General features: G+C 40.4%; 1 protein-coding gene across 2 annotated transcripts in view; it reads right to left on the bottom strand.

Moving 5' to 3' along the window:
- Positions 1 to 702: 702 nt before the first annotated feature.
- The window catches only part of negr1 (neuronal growth regulator 1), a 685,966-nt gene continuing 667,534 nt past the window's right edge, over positions 703 to 19,134 (bottom strand). Inside the window, exons 7-8 of one of the 2 annotated variants that reach the window (XM_078561247.1) lie at positions 16,959 to 17,012; positions 703 to 5,386 (exon numbers count right to left, since the gene is read on the bottom strand). In XM_078561247.1, the coding sequence (XP_078417373.1) occupies positions 5,286 to 5,386; positions 16,959 to 17,012 (155 nt within the window). In that variant the 3' untranslated portion in view covers positions 703 to 5,285. The remainder of the gene's footprint in view (positions 5,387 to 16,958; positions 17,013 to 19,134) is intronic. The other variant, XM_078561248.1, reaches the window with a different exon arrangement.

The following is a 19,134-nucleotide window of genomic DNA, read 5'->3' as shown; positions in this document are numbered from 1 at the left end:
ACATAAAAATCAACTTAATTTAGTATTGTTTTTTAGAGAGAATACAAAAATGTTCAACTGATCCACTGTTTTAATTTGATGGCGGAATTTTAATATTATATTGTTAAATATTATTTTTGTAATTTAGCTGACGCTTTTATCCAAATGAAATTCGTAACAATGATGATAAATGCTATTTTGAAGGTGCCACTGTCATAGGTCCATATTTTTAGAAATCCTGCTGCGGGCCAGATGAAATTGAGCAACGCGCCGGATCCGGCCCTTAGGCCGTAGGCTCCCCATGCCTGCCTTATAGCCTTTAACTCCCAGTCAAGAATCTGTCTAACTCTGCCTCAAAAATATTCAATGAGCCTGCCTCCACAGGTTCACAACCCTCTGAGAGAAATAATTTCCCCCCATCTTAAATGGGAGATCCCTTATTTTTAAACTGTGTCCCCTAGTTCTAGTCTCTCCCACAAGGGGAAACATCCTTTCTGCATCCACCCTTTCAAGTCCTCTCATGATCTTACATGTTTCAATAAGATCACATCTCATTTTCTAAACTCCAATGGATACAGGCCATGTCCTAACTTTCCTCATAAAATGACCCCTTCATCCCAGGAATCAATCGAATGAACCTTCTCTGAAGTGCTTCTATTGCAATTATGTCATTTCTTGAATAAGGAGACTGAAACTGTACACAGTACTCTAGATGTAGTCTCACCAATGCCCTGTACAACTGTAGCAAAACTTCCCTACTGTTAAATTCTATTCCCCTTACAATAAACGACAACATTTCATTTAGCTTCCTAATCAGTTGCTGTTCCTGCATACTAACTTTTTGTGATTTATGTATGAGGACATCCAGATCCCTCTGTACTGCAGAGTTCTGCAATCTCTCTCCATTTAAATAACATGCTGCTTCTCTGTTCTTCTTGCCAAAGTAGACAAGTTCATATTTTCCTACATTATACCCCATCTACCAATTTTTACCTATCTATATCTCTTTGCAGACTCCTTATATCCTCTTCACAACTTACTGTCCTATCTATATCTCTTTGCAGACTCCTTATATCCTCTTCACAACTTACTGTCCTATCTATCCATAAAAAGTGTATTCAATGCTTTAAGTATTGGGCACAATTGTCTTATGACATATCAACACTTCTGTGTACAAGTTCTAACGCATGCTGTTAAATACCAACACTCTTGTGAGAAGGTTTATGGCAAAGAGATTGCAGATGAAATTATACAAATACCAACATTGGTTGAATATGATGCTAATGCTGGAACAGGTTATGGCTGTTGACCTCAACTAAATAACTAAAGTACACTACAAATCTGTCAGTCCATAGCTACACTTCCTCCCTCTCAAATTTACTTCCTTTCTCCCTAGAAGGCACTAATTCAAAGGGATAGACCTTGCCTTTGTGTCTTCATGTAAAGCAGGTGATAGTGAGTCTTCAATGGAAATAAATTCAGGAGACATGAAACTGCCTGCTGACTGGATATCGCCTGTCTTACACTACAGCACAAAGTTAAGTTCTACCTCACAGCGGGTTATAATTCCAATGGTGTTGTAGCCTCCTTCCTTCAGTGACCAGACTTCAAATGAATTGTGACAGCATTAGCAGGTTAATGGTTCATGGGGTACATGAGACCAAACACTAATCTTTTCCACATCCACCATCTGCAGATGCATACTTTACAGCAGGAAAACACAGGAGAACAATCATAAGCCATAGATGCTTCCTACCATGCCTAAATTAAGGATGCAGAAACCAACTGTAATGTCTCTATTACCACTCTGATTGAGCGAAACTAATGGAGCACAGCTTAGGGATCAAAACAAAGACCTCAGATTCAATTCTACAATGGACAGGGTTGACTACAGCCCAGTTACCTTTATTGTAGCATCAATAATTCTCAATTGTTAAATTCAAAACTTAATACAAAATTATTGGAGCAGAATATTTGGAAAATCAGTGCTACTGGATATATCAATGTTTTAATCTATCACTATAAAAGCCATTTGGCAGGCAAACAAATAAGTCACTGTACTATTTTACTCACCACCTTGTTACATGTGTTAGCTTTTTCCACTCTATTGTTGTTGCACAGGACACATTTTCTGTAAACACTTCACATATTAAAGTGGATGGATTGTAACTGGAGAATCTCACAAGAGAAGCAGTAGATTTAATAGCACTGATGAAATTTCATTAAGAATGTAAAATCTGCCTTATTGTTGTAAACATTATTTTCCACATCACAAATCACTGCAGGCAGCCCAGGCAGGCAGCAAAACTCAAGACATTGTCAGGCCATCTCCCAAAAATATTAGGAAAAATATTATTATTATTTATTATTATTATTTTCTGAAAAAAATATCTCCAATTAGTCCAGATATGACAACAATGTTAGATTTCAAAGATGCTATGTGATTTCACTAGGATTTTAGTGAAGTGTTATGCTTGATTTGTGAAATATTCATACCAGGCTCACACGACAATGATATACACCCAACAGTACAATTATAAATTTTGTCCCTCCAAACTTGGGTTGTAAACGGAAAGAGCGTTTGAACTGTATAATATGAAAAAGGTGAAATATAAAAGATTACAGATGTATAATTTATGTCATTTGAGGTGGAAGCAATTTGTGGTGATTGAAGAGAATCATCAGTCAGTATCGGTTCATATATTGATCTCTATTATGTTAGTAGACAAACTTTAACTAATCACTTCACTGCATTTTCTTCATAGTTCCCTGGTCTATTTTTGCTTTAATTTTAAACCATAATGTGTTATTTAAACCATGAATGTATTATTTAGTTTTGTAAGGACAACTGTACTGTCGTATATTTTTCAAAGGTTACGTGAACCTGGCATGAATATTTCACACATTTAGCCTTTCAAATCCTAGGGGGAACACTGAGTAGCTCTTTGAAGTTTAACGTTGATATCATATCTGGGATGATTGAAGGATTTTTCCCAGAAAAAAGTGTGTATTTGATTTGCTTTGTCATAGGGAAGTTATAAACTATTTTACCATTTGCACCATTACAGTTAGCCAACTAAATTCATCATGTAGAATCATAACACATACACATATATAAAGGGTTACAATCTTCACAAAAAAGTGTTTGTAAACTAAAACAAAATTGCCAAACACATGCCTTTATATAAATTGCATTAAAAATGCATCAGTGCTTGCACTTGAGGTCACCATGATTGAAAATGATGCACAGCTTTTTGGTTTCACTCCCTCCTCCACAAGTAACAAAACATTTGCCAAAAATTCCTTCATTAAGTTAGTATACTGAAGAGGTGTTCTGATCAATGGATTGGGGAAGGATATCAGCATATCATTTTCTTCATGTTGGCATTACGAACAAATTATATTATTTGGAGTGAGCTCCATCATCATGTCACAATATTTGCCAAGCAAATCAAAATAAAAAAAGTTTAAACATTTGAATAAAGACAGTTTCACTTTAATAAATCAAACTTGTAATTGCAGAATTTTTGTAAAGGTATTCCTTACTGAACAGCACTTTGCTGTTCTAGCTGCTGTAAACCCCAGATCTCACAAACCTTGTACAATTGTATAATTACTAGTTGTTTTTGTTCTTTAATAACAACGTTTGATTTTCTTTTCTCCTTATTCCAGGATTTTTGTAGGCAAAAATTTTGTTGGAGTAAATTAATATCTTAAATATGTTGCGTGCTTCTGTGCTGAAGATGCTAATTGAACATAGATCCTACCAAGAACACCATTACTATTGAAGTTGTGCTATGCTTGTGTAAAGGCTATAAGGTTTGGCACAGATTGTTTTTTGAAGCACTGAAACCTAGATTTGACTTTTTGTTTTGTTGCAACTAGGTGCACAGCCATCTGGTCAAGTAAGTGTATGGTAGCATTCTTGTAACATGTAAATTGGAGGCTTCCATTCTTACACTCTCCTGGTCTCAGGGTGAGCTAAAATTTAAAAATAACCACAATAATTTCTTGTTATCTTTCATATATAAACAAATGTAGTTATGTGCTGCAGCTTCATACAAGTCACAGCTTATAGATGGAAATACTGTTAAAGAGACAGTCTACACAATAGGTAGCAAAGCCACAAAAGCAGCCAGCCAGGATGAGCCTATCCACATACTAAACTGGGAGGATTATCAGGCCAACCATCAAATACAGAATAGAGTGAAAAAATAATTATGCCTTTATGCCATTTTATTCTAAATTGAAATAAAGTCAATGGTTGTCACCAGCTGAAAAACAAATAGAAAGTTTTGGGTGGGATTTTCCATTAGAATAGAACAGCTCTTGTGGAGGTTCCCACCTAAAATGTTAACCTGCCTTACCCTCTTTACATACTGTTTATTTCCAAAAAATGATTGTGTAATTTCACATTTCCAGTATTTTCACGTTTTCTCCCCCCATTTATTCTAACAATACAATGGGAGAGGGCATGACTGAAATCCTATTGAACAAAATAATCACAAAAAAATGCAGTGAATACCATTTCTGTAAATGAGATCCCCTGATCTGAAATGTCACTTCAAGTGTATGTGTGGGAGTGTTGTGAAAGAGAAAAATAAAACAGCGTGATAGATGACTGACCTACTCATTCTAATTTTCTCCAGTAAACTTATTCTACAGCTGCATGGGATTTTAGAAGAAAACTATAGCGTGTCAAAGGGTATCCCTGTGGTATTCATTCTAATATTTTGACAAATGATTATTTGAGGTGGATGCTTCTCTTGTTGTCAGTCTGTTCTATTGTACAAATAGGCTTCCTTGATTCAGGTTTTTTTTAACATTTCTGTTAAAACTTCAGAACTAGATGCAAGAGGTCCATTTTCACTGAATGCTCTGTGACCTTACAATACAATGATGAAGATTAAATCATATTATAGATGATGAAATCTCATGCAAGTGCCATATCTTTCTTGCATGTATTCAGCACCTTGGGTAGGGTTAACCTAGTTTGTGAAGCGTTGCAGCTTATATGCAAGATATTACAATATATGTTATCAAAGTAACTTCCACAGCCTACAAAGCATGATAGAGGATGAGTTCAATGTTAGAACTTGATGATAACCTGAAAAGAATATAATTTAGACATTTACAGAATCATTAATCCTAGGAAAGTTTCACATCCCTGTGTTTGTACTGCTGGTTGATTCTCACACTTTTCCATTAATGAACTGTACCAGATTGTATTCCCAGCACTTGGAAGGGATTCTTGAACTTCTTTGTGGTTCTTTTTGTTCACTGCAGCTTGCACATTTCCCCTTCTGCTAGTATGTGCTGACCAGACAGGATAATGCCATCACCAGGCACCACCAGGATAAAATAACTTCAGCACTGCCGGTGATCCAATAATGCTCTGTGCTTGGCACTGTGAAAATAAGAGAAATCATAAATCGCTGCATAATTTGAAAAAAAACTTTAAGAAGCACATAAGAATATAGGAGTAGGAGTTAGCCATTCAAGCCTGCTCCGCCATTCAATAAGATCATGGCTGACCTGATTTTAGCCTTAACTCCACTGTCCTACCTGCCCCTCATAACCCTTGACTCCCTTGTCAATCAAAAATCTGTCTAACTCAGCCTTGAACATATTCAATGACGTAGCTCCACTGCTCTCTGCGAAGAGAATTCCAAACTCTAACGACACTCTGAGAAAAGAAATGCATCCTCACCTCTGTCGTAAATGGAAGACCCCTTATTTTGAAAGTGTACCTCCTAGTTCTAGATTCCCTCATGAGGGCAAACATCCTCTCAGTATCCACCCTGTCAAGTTCCCTCAGAATCTTATATGTTTCAATAAGATCACTGCTCATTCTTCTAAATTCCAATGAGCATAGACCCAGCCTGCTCAACCTTTTCTCAGAAGAGAAACCTTCCATCCCAGGGATCAGTCTAATGATCCTTCTCTGAACTGCTCTATTGCACCTATCTTGTTCCTTAAGTAAGGTGACCAAAACTGTAAAGAGCACTCAAGGTGTGGTCTCACCAATGCCATGTACAGTTGTAGCAAGACTTCCCTACTTTTATACGTCATCGCCCTTGCAATAAAGGACAACATTACATTTGCTTTCCTAATTACTTGCAGTACCTGCGTTCTAACTTTTTGGACATCCAGGCCCCTCTGTACCACAGTATTCTGCAGTCTCTCTCCATTTAAATAATATTTTGCTTTTCTATTCTTCCTGCCAAAGTGGACAACCTCTCATTTTACTCCATCTGTCAAATTTTTGTCCACTCACTTAACCTATCTATATGCCTTTGCAGACTCTTTGTATTCTCCTCACAACTTGCTTTTCTACCTATCTTTGTATTGTCAGCAAATTTGGCTACAATACAGTTGGTGTCTTCATTCAAGTGACTGATATGGATTGTAAATAGTTGAGACCCCAGCACATCCCTGTGGCACTCCACTCACTACTGTTTGCCATCCTTAAAATGATCTTTTATCCCAACATTTTGTTTCCTGTGAGTTAGCCAGTCCTCTATCCATGCTAACATATCACTCCCAACACTATAAGCCCGTATGTCGTGTAGTAACCTTTTATGTGGCACTTCATCGAATGTCCTTTGGAAATCCAAATACATTACATCTACCAGTTCCCCTTTATCCACCCTGCTTGTTACATCCTCAAGGAACTTTAATAAATTTGTCAAACACTATTTACCTTTAACAAAGCCATATTGACTCTGCATCTTATTATTTTCTAAATGTCCTGCTATACCTCTTTAATAATGGATCCTATCATTTTCTCAAAGACAGGTGTTAGTCTAACTGGCCTATAGTTTCTGTCTCCCTCCTTTTTGAACAGAGGTGTTACATTTTCCAATCCACTAGGACCTTTCCAGAATTTAAGGAATTTTGGAGGATTACAACCAATGCATCCACTATCTCTGAAGCTTCTTATAAGACCCTAGGATGCAGGCCTCAGATCCAGGGGACTTGTCAGCCTTAAGTGCCATTAGTATTCCCCTCATTTTTTCTCTAGTGAGAGCAATTTCCTCCCTCCCTTTTGCCTCTTGGTTTTCTACTATTCTCAGGATGCTTTTTCTACCATCTATCATGAAGACAGATACAAAATACTTGTTCAAAGACTCTGCCATTCCTTGTTTCCCATTATTAATTCTCCAATCTCATGCTCTAAGAGACTGATGCTCACTTTAGCTGCTCTTTTCCTTTTTATATAATTGTAGAAACTTTTACTGTTTGTTTTTATATTTCTTATTTTATATAGTTACTTTTCTCATACTCCAATTTCTCCCTCTTTATCATTTTTTTAGTTATCCTTTGTTGGTTTCTAAAACTTTCCAAATCCTCTGGCCTACTATGAATCCTTGCAGCATTGTTTGCCTTTTCTTTCAATTTGATACCACCCTTAACTTTCTTAGTTAACCACGGGTGGTGCATCCTTCTGGTAGAGTCTTTCTTCCTCCATGGAATATATCTTTACTGAGAGTTATGAATTATCTCAGTAAATGTCTGCCACTGCTTCTCTACCCTCTTCCCTTCTAACCTATTTCCCCAGTCCACTTTAGCTAACTCTGTCTTCATACCCTTGAAATTGCCTTTAAGTTTAAGACTCGGGTTATGGATCACATTTCTGACTCTCAAATGGAATATAAAATCCTATATGTTATCCTCTTGCCAGAGGATCAGCTATGAGGTCTTTAATTAATCCTGTCTACGTAAACATTACCAGGTTCAATATAGTCTGGTCCCTGGTAGATTCCAGAATGTATTGTTCTAAGAAACTGTCCTGAATACATTCTATGAAATCATCTTCCAGGCTACCTTTGCCAATTTGATTTGTCCCATCGATGTGAAAATCAATCTGGTAACCCACGATTATTGCAGTGCCTTTCTTACAAGCCCCTATTACTTCTCAAAGTATATGCTGTTCTACTGTGTGGTTAAAGTTAGGGGGGCTTTAAACTACTCCCACCAGTGATCTTCTTCCTTTGCTGTTTCTTATCTCCACCCAAACTGATTCTACATCTTGATCTTCTGAACCAAGCTCATTTCTCACTATTGTACTGATCTCATCCTTCATGAACAGAGCTACCCCACCTCCTTTTCTTTCCCTGCTGTCCTTCTGAAAAGTCAAATACCCTTGAATATTCAGTTCCCAGTCTTGGTCACCTTGCAACCAGTATCTGCAATGGCTATCATATCAAACTCATTTATTTCTGTGAGCATTCAGATAAAGAACTTCTAATTTTGTCTTTTTACCATTTTTGCCTTCTCTGACATTATTTGCTGTTGCACTCCTATGTTTGTACACTCTGTCCCTTCCTGTCACAATTTGGTTATCCTTGCAAGTCAGATATGATTTGGCCAGAGGTGGACTGGGAGCAGCTACTTTTAGGTAAATCTGCATCACAGCAGTGGGACTCATTCAAGAAGGAAATAGGGAGAGTACAGAGCCAACATATTCCAGTAAAGACAAAGGGTGGGACCAACAAATCCTGGGAATCCTGGATGTTGAGGGATATACAGGATTGGATAAAGAGAAAAAGGGAGGCTTATGGCTTATGGCAGATACCGAGGGCTCACAGCGGAAGCCCTAGAGGAGTATAGAATGTGTAGGGGGGAGCTTAAAAAGGAAATTAGGAGAGCAAAAGGAGGGCATGAAGAAACATTGGCAGGTAAAATAAAGGGAAATCCAAAGTTATTTTACAAGTACATTAAGAGCAAGAGGGTAACTTGGGAAAGAGTAGGGCCCATAAAGGACCATAGTGGTAATTTGTGTGTGGAGCCAGAAGACGTTGGTTGGGTTCTAAATGAATACTTTGTGTCAGTGTTCACAAGTGAGAGGGATAACGTGGGTATGCAAATCAGGCAGAAGGACTCTGATGTAATTTAAAGAAATTAGCATGGAAAGGGAGGAGGTTGTAAGTGGTCTGGCAGGTTTAAAAGTAAATAAATCTCCAGGCCCGGATGAAATGTATCCCAGGCTGTTGAGTGAGGCAACGGAGGAGATAGCAGGGGTGCTGGCAATAATTTTCAAGACCTCTCGGGCCACAGGAGAGGTGCCAGAGGACTGGAGGACAGCCAATGTGGTACCGTTATTCAAGAAGGGAGGAAGGGATAAACCAGGGAACGACATGCCAGTCAGTCTAACCTCAGTGGTAGGGAAAATATTGGAAGCAATTCTGAGGGACAGAATTAATCTAGACTTGGAGAGGCAGGGATTAATCAAGGACAGTCAGCATGGTTTTGTTAAGGGAAGGTCATGTCTGACCAATTTAATTGAATTTTTCAAAGAAGTGACCAGGTGTGTAGATGAGGGCAATGCATTTGACGTAGTCTACTTGGACTTCAGTAAAGCTTTTGATGAGGTCCCGCATGGGAGACTGATAACAAAGGTAAGAGCCCAGGGGATCTAAGGCAATTTGGAAAATTGGATACAGAATTGGTTGAGTGGCAAGAAGCAGAGGGTGATGCTCGAGGGGTGTTTTTGTGACTGGATGCCTGTGTCCAGTGGGGTTCCACAGGGATCGGTGTTGGGTCCCTTGCTGTTTGTGGTATATATAAACAATTTAGACTTGAATGTAGGAGGGTTGATCAGTAAGTTCGTGGATGACACGAAAATTGGTGGGGTGGTAAATAGTGAGGAGGATAACCTTAGATTACAGGAGGATATAGATGGGTTGGTCAGTTGGGTTTATCAGTGGCAAATGGAACTTAATCCGGATAAGTGTGAGGTGATGCGCTTGAGCAGGACAAACAAGGCATGGAAATATATGATGAATGGTAGGACCCTGGGAAGTACCGAGGATCAGAGGGACCTTGGTGTGCATGTCCACCGGTCTTTTAAGGTAGCGGGACAGGTAGATAAGGTGGTTAAGAAGGCATATAGGATACTTGCCTTTATTAGCCGAGGCATAGAATATAAGAGCAGGAAGGTTATGCTGGAACTGTATAAAACGCTGGTTAGGCCACGGCTCGAGTATTGTGTGCAGTTCTGGAATCCGCATTATAGGAAGGATGTGATTGCACTCGAGAGAGTGCAGAGGAGATTTACCAGGATGTTGCCTGGGCTAGAGAGTTTTAGTTATGAGGAGAGATTGGATAGGCTGGGGTTATTTTCCCTGGAGCAGAGGAGATTGAGGGGGGACATGATTGAGGTGTATAACATTATGAGGGGCATAGATCAGGTAGATAGGGAGGAACCTCTCCCCTTGGTGGAGGGATCAATAACCAGGGGGCATAGATTTAAGGTATGGGGCAGGAGGTTTAGAGAGGATGTGAGGAAGAATTTTTTCACCCAGAGGGTGGTGGGAATCTGGAACTCACTGCCTGAAAGGGTGGTAGAGGCAGAAACCCTCATAATCTTTAAGAAGTATTTGGATGTGCATTTGCAATGCCATGGCGTACATACAAGGCTATGGGCCAAGTGCTGGAAAATGGGATTAGAATAGTTAGGTACTTGTTTGACTGGCGCAGACTTGATGGGCCGAAGGGCCTTTTTCTGTGCTGTAGACCTCTATGACTCTAAATATTATTACCCAGCACTATTGCCTTGTTTTGTCTCTTTAACTTTACAAATCTCCCCTCAGGTGAACTGCCCACCCCGTTGTTGGTGTGAAACTTTATGGTCCCCACTGGTGGGTTTGAAAGCAGGGGGGGCTCATAAAATGCAGCACGTAGCTTACCCACCACTTACCCACCCTTTTGCCCCTGGCATGTCTCCCATTTTACAGGGAGTGGTGGGAGACATCAGGTAGCTTGCTCACCCTTGAGACTTTTGAGGCCTTTAGGTGGACAAGTAATGGCCACTTAAGTGGCTCATTCCACCTGGCCACTACTTTACGCACGGCAGGGAGAGCCCACACCAAACAGCTAGCCCGGCAGCTTTAGCTGCACAGGCTGAGGTTGGGCCAGGGTGGGGGTGTACCTCCTTTGGGTGTCCCCTGTGCCTATCAGATGCGCCTCCCCCAAGGTCGTACCCCCTTTAACCCTCCATCCCCCAGCCCTCTCAAATCCAGCCCTCCAACCCCCTTGCTCCCTCGCAGGGGCCTGCTAACCAGGCCCTATTGGCACCCCTGACTTACCTTCAGTCCAGCCTCCATTAACTCTTCTTCTTCAGGGACTGGCTGTAGTCCCAGTAGTGACCTCCGCTTGAACCTGGCACTTCTGGGACTACAGAGCTGCCAGCCATCCAATTGGCTGGCAGCATACTAAGGTGCGACTTCCTCCTCAGATGGTGGCAGAAGTCTCGTCCCTAGCCAATTAACGCCCCACCAAACGTTAAATGGCTGCAGAGCAGCCAGTATCAGCAGGGATGTGTTCCCTGCTGACTCTTTGGGTGGCAAAGTGGGAAACCCAGCCATCCAAAAAATCCTGCCCTTTTGTTTAAAGGCCTCTTTACAGTCAAATGATTTTAGATAGTGGTTTTACAATAAGTAATTAGGCCACTAATCATGTCATACCGAGGGAATGAAGACTGCAGATGGAATCAAATTATACTCCATAATAAAGAGAATTTAATATACGAATCAGCAGCATCTTTTTATTAAAAATGATTGATGACTTTTGTGCTCACAAGCAGGATATTAATTGGGAATTAAACATTCCTATTTTGGTCTTGATAGTTCTTTGGAATCACACCGAAACATCCCCTCTCAAGTCTGAGCCTAGACAGAATATGTTGACAGGCTTTCCAAACATATAGGCAACATTTTCCCCCCCTTTTGGGGGGGAAGTGTGGGAGCAGGCGTGGGTGGGTGCTCCTCCAATCGGCATCCCCGATTGGGGGCGCGCCGCCATTTTTCGGGGCAGGCCAATTAAGGCCCGCCCAGCGTGGCGTCCGCATGGAAGCGCTGTGCGCTCCTTGTGTGGGTGGGATGGGGGAATGGGAAATGCAGAAGTGTGCTCCTTCACACATGCGCGTGAAGGAGCTCTCTGATCTCCCTGAGACTAAGTGCTGCCTCAGGGAGATCAGTTCTCAAAGGGAAAAAATTTTTGTTTCAAAAATTTCATTTGCCATCCATGTCCCCTCATGTGACAATGTCACATGAGTTGGGACATGGACATAACTTTAAGTAAAAGTGAATGTTAATTTTTTAATTCAGTCATGAAACCTCATCCCGCCCATGGATGAGGTTTCATGCGTTTTCAGGTGGCCACCAGCGCTCCCGACCTGCCCACCAACCTTAAGGTTGGACGGGCAAGTCCACTAATTGCATTAATTGATTTTTGAATGGCCTCAATAGGCCGTTGACAGGTCGGTGGGCGCACAGCTGACTCAGCTGCACCCTTGCCGACCTGAAAATGCAAATGACGCGCGATGACATTGGGAGTTCCGCCCGACGTCATTCCATGTCATTTTACACATCGGCGAGCGGGCCCCGCCCCTGCCCCCACTTGCTGACTGGAAAATTTTTGCCATAGGAATGATTGTGGCCAAGCCCACTTTCAACCTCAACTGACATTCACATGTTAAGAGAACTTAAGGCATTTAGAGGAAGAACCTCCAGAGTGGAAACTCTGCCATACTTTCCTCCTCTTTAGCCTAGGACTTTAATGTCAACTATAGCAATCTCACTGATGTCTTCATTGAACATACATAAACCAGAGCAGTGCAGTGATCAAAGCTGTAGCTCACGAACCACCCACATGCTACATTCATACACTAAGCCATTGGGCAGCAACCAACTTAAATTTAACAGAATTGTACCTTCCATGATATTTTAATAACTTCACATGTACTGCCACATGAATAGTCTGACACATTGCTCACATCAAATTGCACAGTTAATTGTAAAGCTGTAAAAGAAATGTTTTATCAAAATAAAAGCAAAATACTGCGGAAACTGGAAATCTGAAACAAGAGCAAAAATTGCTGGAAAAACTCAGTAGGTCAGACAGCATCTGTGGAGAGGAAGACAGTTAACGTTTCAAGTCCATATGACTCTTCTTCAGAACTAAAGGGAAGTAGAAATGTGATGAAATATATACTGTTAAAGGGGGTGGGACAGGTGAAACTGGATAGGCCAGCGATAGGTGGAGAGAAAGGAGAGATTGCAAAAGATGTCATAAACAAAAGGTCAAAGGTGGTGATACTGGCTAAAGGAGGTGCTAATGGTGACATTAAGAGCAGAAAGCAGGATGAGCAAGTGACAGATGGCCCTAGAGGGTGTGGGATGGGGGGAGGGGACGGTGTGGGAAAAAAGATCGGAATAGGCTAAAACATGGGGATAAAACAATGAATGGAAATAAATTTTAAAAATAATAATAGAAATAGATGGGAAAAAATATAAATATAAAAATTAAAAAATAAATATTGAAAAAAGGGGATCAAAAAGGGGTGAGGATGGAGGAGAGAGTTCATGATCTGAAGTTGTTGAACTCAGTGTTAAGTCCGGAAGGCTGTAAAGTGCCTAGTCGGAAGATGAGGTGCTGTTCCTCTAGTTTGCGTTGAGCTTCACTGGAACATTGCAGCAGGTCCAGGAAGGACATGTGGGCATGAGAGCAGGGTGGAGTGTTGAAATGGCAAGCGACAGGAAGGTCTGGGTCATGCTAGCGGACAGACCAAAGGTGTTCCGCAAAGCGGTCACCCAGTCTGCATTTGATCTCTCCAATGTAGAGAAGACCGCATTGGGAGCATCGAATGCAATAGATCGAATTGAGGGAAGTGCAAGTGAAGTGCTGCTTCACTTGAAAGGAGTGTTTGGGCGCTTGGACGGTGAGGAGGGGGGAAGTAAAGGGGCAGGTATTGCGCCTTCTGCGATTGCATGGGAAGGTGCTGTGGGAGGGGCTTGAGGCGTAGGGGGTGATAGAGGAATGGACCAGTGTGTTCCGGAAGGAACGGTCCCTATGGAATGCCGACAGTGGGGGTGAAGGGAAGATGTGTTTGGTGGTGGCATCATGCTAGAGTTGGCGGAAATGGTGGAGGATGATCCTTTGAATGCGGAGGCTGGTGGGGTAAAAAGCGAGGACAAGGGGGACCATATCGTGGCTCTGGGAGGGAAAGGAAGGTGTGAGGGCAGAGGTGTGGGAGATGGGTCATAATGTTTTATTAAATTGTACAATATAAAATCATTTTTAAGTGGAATTCATAAAAGGCTGCAGGTAACTGAATAATGATGGCCTAAACTGATCCTTAATCCCAATCTTCCGAGTTCATAGTCCAAAGTAAATGGCAACATTGATGCAGGTAAATTGCTCCTAATGATGTAGAGTTCTAGGCCAAAAAATGCAATTTATAATTAGAGAGGAAGGATAGAGGTAGTCAGGTGAAAATATTCACCAAAAGAGCACCAGATTTGTAAAATAAATTGTTAGGGGAGGTCCTTGAGGCAGACAATACGAATGAATGAATTCAAGAGACCTTTAGATATACTTTCAGTAAGGAAAGGCAGGTAGGTTGGGTTGATCTGTCATTAAGAAACAGACTGAGCCCAATCACCTTTTTGTGCTTATAGAAATTAAGTGTTCATCAACAGGTAAATATTTATGTCAAATTAACACACCCATTTACCAAGAGAAATCCAGAAACAAATGAGATCAAGACCAGAATTTATTGTGGGTGTTTGGGGTCTTGTCCACCAGATGGAGAATCATTGGGAGCCCTCCGTTACTTCTTTCTGGGAGGCCAGACGCTATTCCATTCCAATCAGGCAATTATCTGGGCATTGTCAGGCCTCTCATCCGATTAAGCCCCCAGTGGGGTGGGAAATTGCCCCTGAGAGCTGTCAGCCAATCAGAGGGTGGCAGTTCCAGTACCGGGAGCGTTGGCCACTAATGCAACTACAGTGAGGATCACCAATGGATTCTCAGAAAAAGGTGAGTGTGGGTGGGATGTGGGTGACAAGGAGGAGTCGCTGGCAAGATGGGGGAGGAGGGATGGAAGTCGGAACCAAAGGTAGTGGTTGGCGTCCATGGGGCCCCCCTTCCTGATGATGGGTACCTCGATTGGGGTTCCTGTGAACAAGGGACCCTGCTGCTGCCCAGGGTTAAGTGGGCACTTAAGGGCCTCAACTGGCCTCTGGGTGGGAAGGAGGGATCTCCAGCTGCACATTCCCACCCGATCACATGACATCCCCTACCTACGAACTTGCCTCCAGGGGAGGACGGGGCATTAAATTCCAACCCAATATATTTGTGAAGGTTAGTTAAAATATTTTTCCAAACATTAAAACTGCTTCTATGATGTGACTCTCAAGGAATGAAATAAACAGTTTTTAATATTACACAAACAAAAATACCTGGGAAAACTCAGCAGGTCTGACAGCATCCGCGGAGAGGGATACAGTTGACGTTTCGAGTCGAAACGTTAACTGTGTTCCTCTCCACAGATGCTGTCAGACCTGCTGAGTTTTGCCAGGTATTTTTGTTTTTGTTCTAGATTTCCAGCATCCAAAGTATCTTGCTTTTATCTTAGTTTGTAATATTATACTGTCCTGGTTCTGTTGGAAGCAAGGGAGGGGCAATGGAAGTTTTTAACAAAATAATTTGCTTATAATTCGATTTTTAGAAAATTTTGAACATCACATTTCTACACAGGTAAATGATATAAAAAAGTCCAAACAGTGCTACAAAATAGGTAAGATTGTACCTAGTGAGGTAGCTTGTCTAAATGCACCAGAATGGCTTGTACTTTCATAAGATTGGGGTAACTTTCCCAGAAGCATTCGAGCTAGGTCATACTGTGTTCAAATGCTAATAACTTTTAAATTCACAATTTGTCATTTTGGTCTGGTATCCATTTTTCAGTCCCGTCTACACCAAAATGTTTAAAGTATTGAGTATTTGTAAAGTAAAAGGAAATTCATTCATCCATTGTGTAACCTAACTTCTTTGTACTATTTAAGAACATAAAGCATTTAACAAGAAACTGCATACAACTCATGTTCTTCTACAGGAGTGGTTATAATCCCTTATTTATTTACTGTCCTAAAAATCTTCATTTTGTCCTTCCAAAAGGACAATCAAATGAAACACCTCAGTATCCAACTATAGTTTAAAATATTTTTAAAACATCTTTACAGTCTTAGTGATTTTTGTTTGGTCATCCAATTTCTATTTGTCCCATTACTTCCTTCCTCTGAAGATGGCGACTTATGCATAAGTACAGCAAAACAGGTGCTCCCATAGACACATCGCCCAAGTAGCTGTTTGTCACATGTAAACCTGATGTGAGTGAGCGTAGACTGATCATTTGATAATATGAGGCATCATGGCCAAGATTACCCAGGTCAAACCTAACAAACACATGTACTTTTAGCAATATGGAATGCCTGGGCTAAGAAAGGGGAAAATAAGCCACAGAGACCAAAGGTGTTTTTATTTCTATTCCAGCTAATATCTGCTAACTCAGCATTGGAAAAAAGATCAAACTAGGGAGCTTTCTGGGTATACTGCTTAAAACCACACCTATGGTCTATTTACCTTCTGAGCAACCAAATGTGGACCTTCGCTTACTCAGTTGTTATCCAATGAAGTAGATATTTTCAAATCAAAATCACAGTTCTGCATTGCCCTAATATTTAATTGAGATATAATTTTTGCGCCTTTATTGCTAAAACTTTTCTAAGTACATAAATGCTACTTAAGTAATCTTCAAGATTCAAGTTTTTAGACAAATTGAGTTTTTAGGTGGAAGTGCAGGTCAGCATTCTGGAATAATTGCATCTCCAGCTCAGCAGTAAGGTGTGAGCAGGCACTGTGGTAAGCCAGTGCATAATGTACAGTTAACTGTAAGAATTAATTAGGTGACAAAGATGATGATTAGAAAAAGGAGCACATCATAAACAACCTTCAGAATTTAATTAACCAATCACTTCTAAATGCATGGGATTATCAAACAGTTTACCGCTTCCATCAAAATTTCAGGAACATCAAAGCAAAGCATAACTGAAATGCAAAGTTCCAACTTTTCTCTCAGTTTCCATAATAAAAGTATCAAAAGAGTCTGGCTAAATGCATGCGGGCATACTGACCTGTGATGAGGGGAGGATTAGAAGGACTAGTAAAACTAGTAGACTCAATTAGCTCTACAAAAAGGGGGAAAGGAAAAGGAAAAAAAATGACATGTATCTTTCATCAACATATGGAAGATAATGCAGACAAACAATTACAGGCAGACAGATGGTTAACAGATAGATACCAGACTTGGATGACAATTTAAAAGAAATGGTGTCCTTCTTAAAATATATATGGCATGCGTGGTAACTTTCATATTTTCAAAGTTAAAACTGCTTTGGTTTCAATAATTGGCCTTTTTAACTGGATTGAGTTTTAAAAAAAAATGCAAAGGCAACATATATTGATGAAAAAAGTGTTTGGGAAACATGGAAACTCCGGAAGCTATATAAATTGCATTGAAATTCACTGTATCATCACTCACATGTGATGCTTTTAGAATAAACTGACTTGGGCAGCCTTTCCACCCCAACATAATTTCCCAACAATTTTTTCACCCGTGAAGACAAGCATCAAGTGGAACTTTCTTCTTCACCTTATCATTACTTTTAGACAGGTTCATCTTAAATATAGTTAAACTTACTGTTTTAAGTAAGGACATCACTCATACTACTCAGTAACCTTTGAATTTTTAAATAAAAAGGGTTCTAAGAGAAAGTAATAATTTTCCTGCCTTGTAATTATTATACTGCTTGAAAATTAAAAAAAAAATACAAACCAGGCTTTAGAAACCAGCTGCAGTCTATTACATGGCAGGATAAGAACAGGTTGTGCTATAATAAACAATGTGATGAACAGGCTGGAAGGCATTGAGGAGTCAAGCTGATACTGGAAATGGGTTCCCTTGTAGCGAGAAGACCAATGTCTCCCTTGCCCTTCTATCTCATGTGTTTATATTATCCCTCAAGAAACCCCTGGGTTTCTTCTAGGTCAACTGTTTGGCTTGTTTCTTTAATATTGCAGATGTCTTTAAGGGTATGGCAAAGCCAAAATGTATTCTCACTTCTCTCACCGAGCTCAGTGTAGCATTCCAACATCACAAGATATGGTAATAATGAACCATTGGAAAGTCATGCACCATCCTGGATGTGTCTGCACAGCGCACTTCCAGTGCACTGTACTCACAATACTTCAGACAGCATTTACCTTAGAAAAACCATCTTATTGTTTGGAATCTATTATTTGGCTGTTTCCACATGCATCAACCTGACATTACAGACATGAAAAAGCAACAAATGCAGAAATTGGTGTCAGATTGGTGTCAAACCATTAATACACTTTTTCCAACTGAAACACCAAACATAAATATTGCAGCATTTCATACAGCTGAGGCCAATTCAATGTCTTTTGAGAGTGATCAATGGTGATGAAGCAAGAGAAACTCTTTGAGGGAAGGGCTATTAGCCTGAAAATCTAAAATAAAAGCATAATCTCATTAACCTTTGACCGGATATGGTAGATAGTTAAGTTTTCTGCTCAATCTATTTTTAGTGGATAAGGATAGGTTTTTCAGCCCTATTCTCAAGAAATGGATTTAGGAGAGTTGATAGAGGAATAGAATGATCACTGTTTGGCAAAAAAATGGGCTAGTTGCACTGAATGGGCTTTCTTTTTGTTAAAGTAGAAGTATGAGTTTAGAGTATTAGATGTTACTGTGGAACAGGTCGATTATTGTACAATCATTAGGAACAACTGTACACTTTGAATTTTGAGATAAAATGAATTGTTCAAATGAGTTATGCAGTTTGGTGGTTTACATTCACTGGTTTATATCTCCATTGAAGGAGGACAGAAATTCATGATTATGATGTGTGGGTGTCAGATGACTTCAGAATGAACCATCTAATCAATAGTGTGAGTATCTATGGTGAGAGAAACCAGGTTGTATTACAATATAACAGGGAAGTGGACAAGGAAACTGAACAAGATCTAGACAGGGAAATGTGAAGGATTGTACCAAAGAGGGGAAGCTGAAGCGGGTCATGATTGAAGTACAGGAAAGGATACAAAGATATCAGGCAGGTTTGTGCTAACTGGCATGAAATAGAGGATTGAAACAATGCTGTGCTGAGATTCAGTACTAGGAAGATAAATTTGGGTGCTAGCAGGGGGAGGGAGGGCAGGGGTGGTGGGTGGAGCCTCAGGAAAACAAAAACATACAGCTTTGTCTCAATTTTCCCTTCACAATTGGGG

The sequence above is a fragment of the Cetorhinus maximus genome, chromosome 17, assembly GCF_964194155.1.
Source record: "Cetorhinus maximus chromosome 17, sCetMax3.hap1.1, whole genome shotgun sequence".
Classification (NCBI taxonomy): Eukaryota; Metazoa; Chordata; class Chondrichthyes; order Lamniformes; family Cetorhinidae; genus Cetorhinus; species Cetorhinus maximus.
Note: the sequence above shows the minus strand (reverse complement) of the source record. Positions and strands in the feature narration are given on the sequence as shown.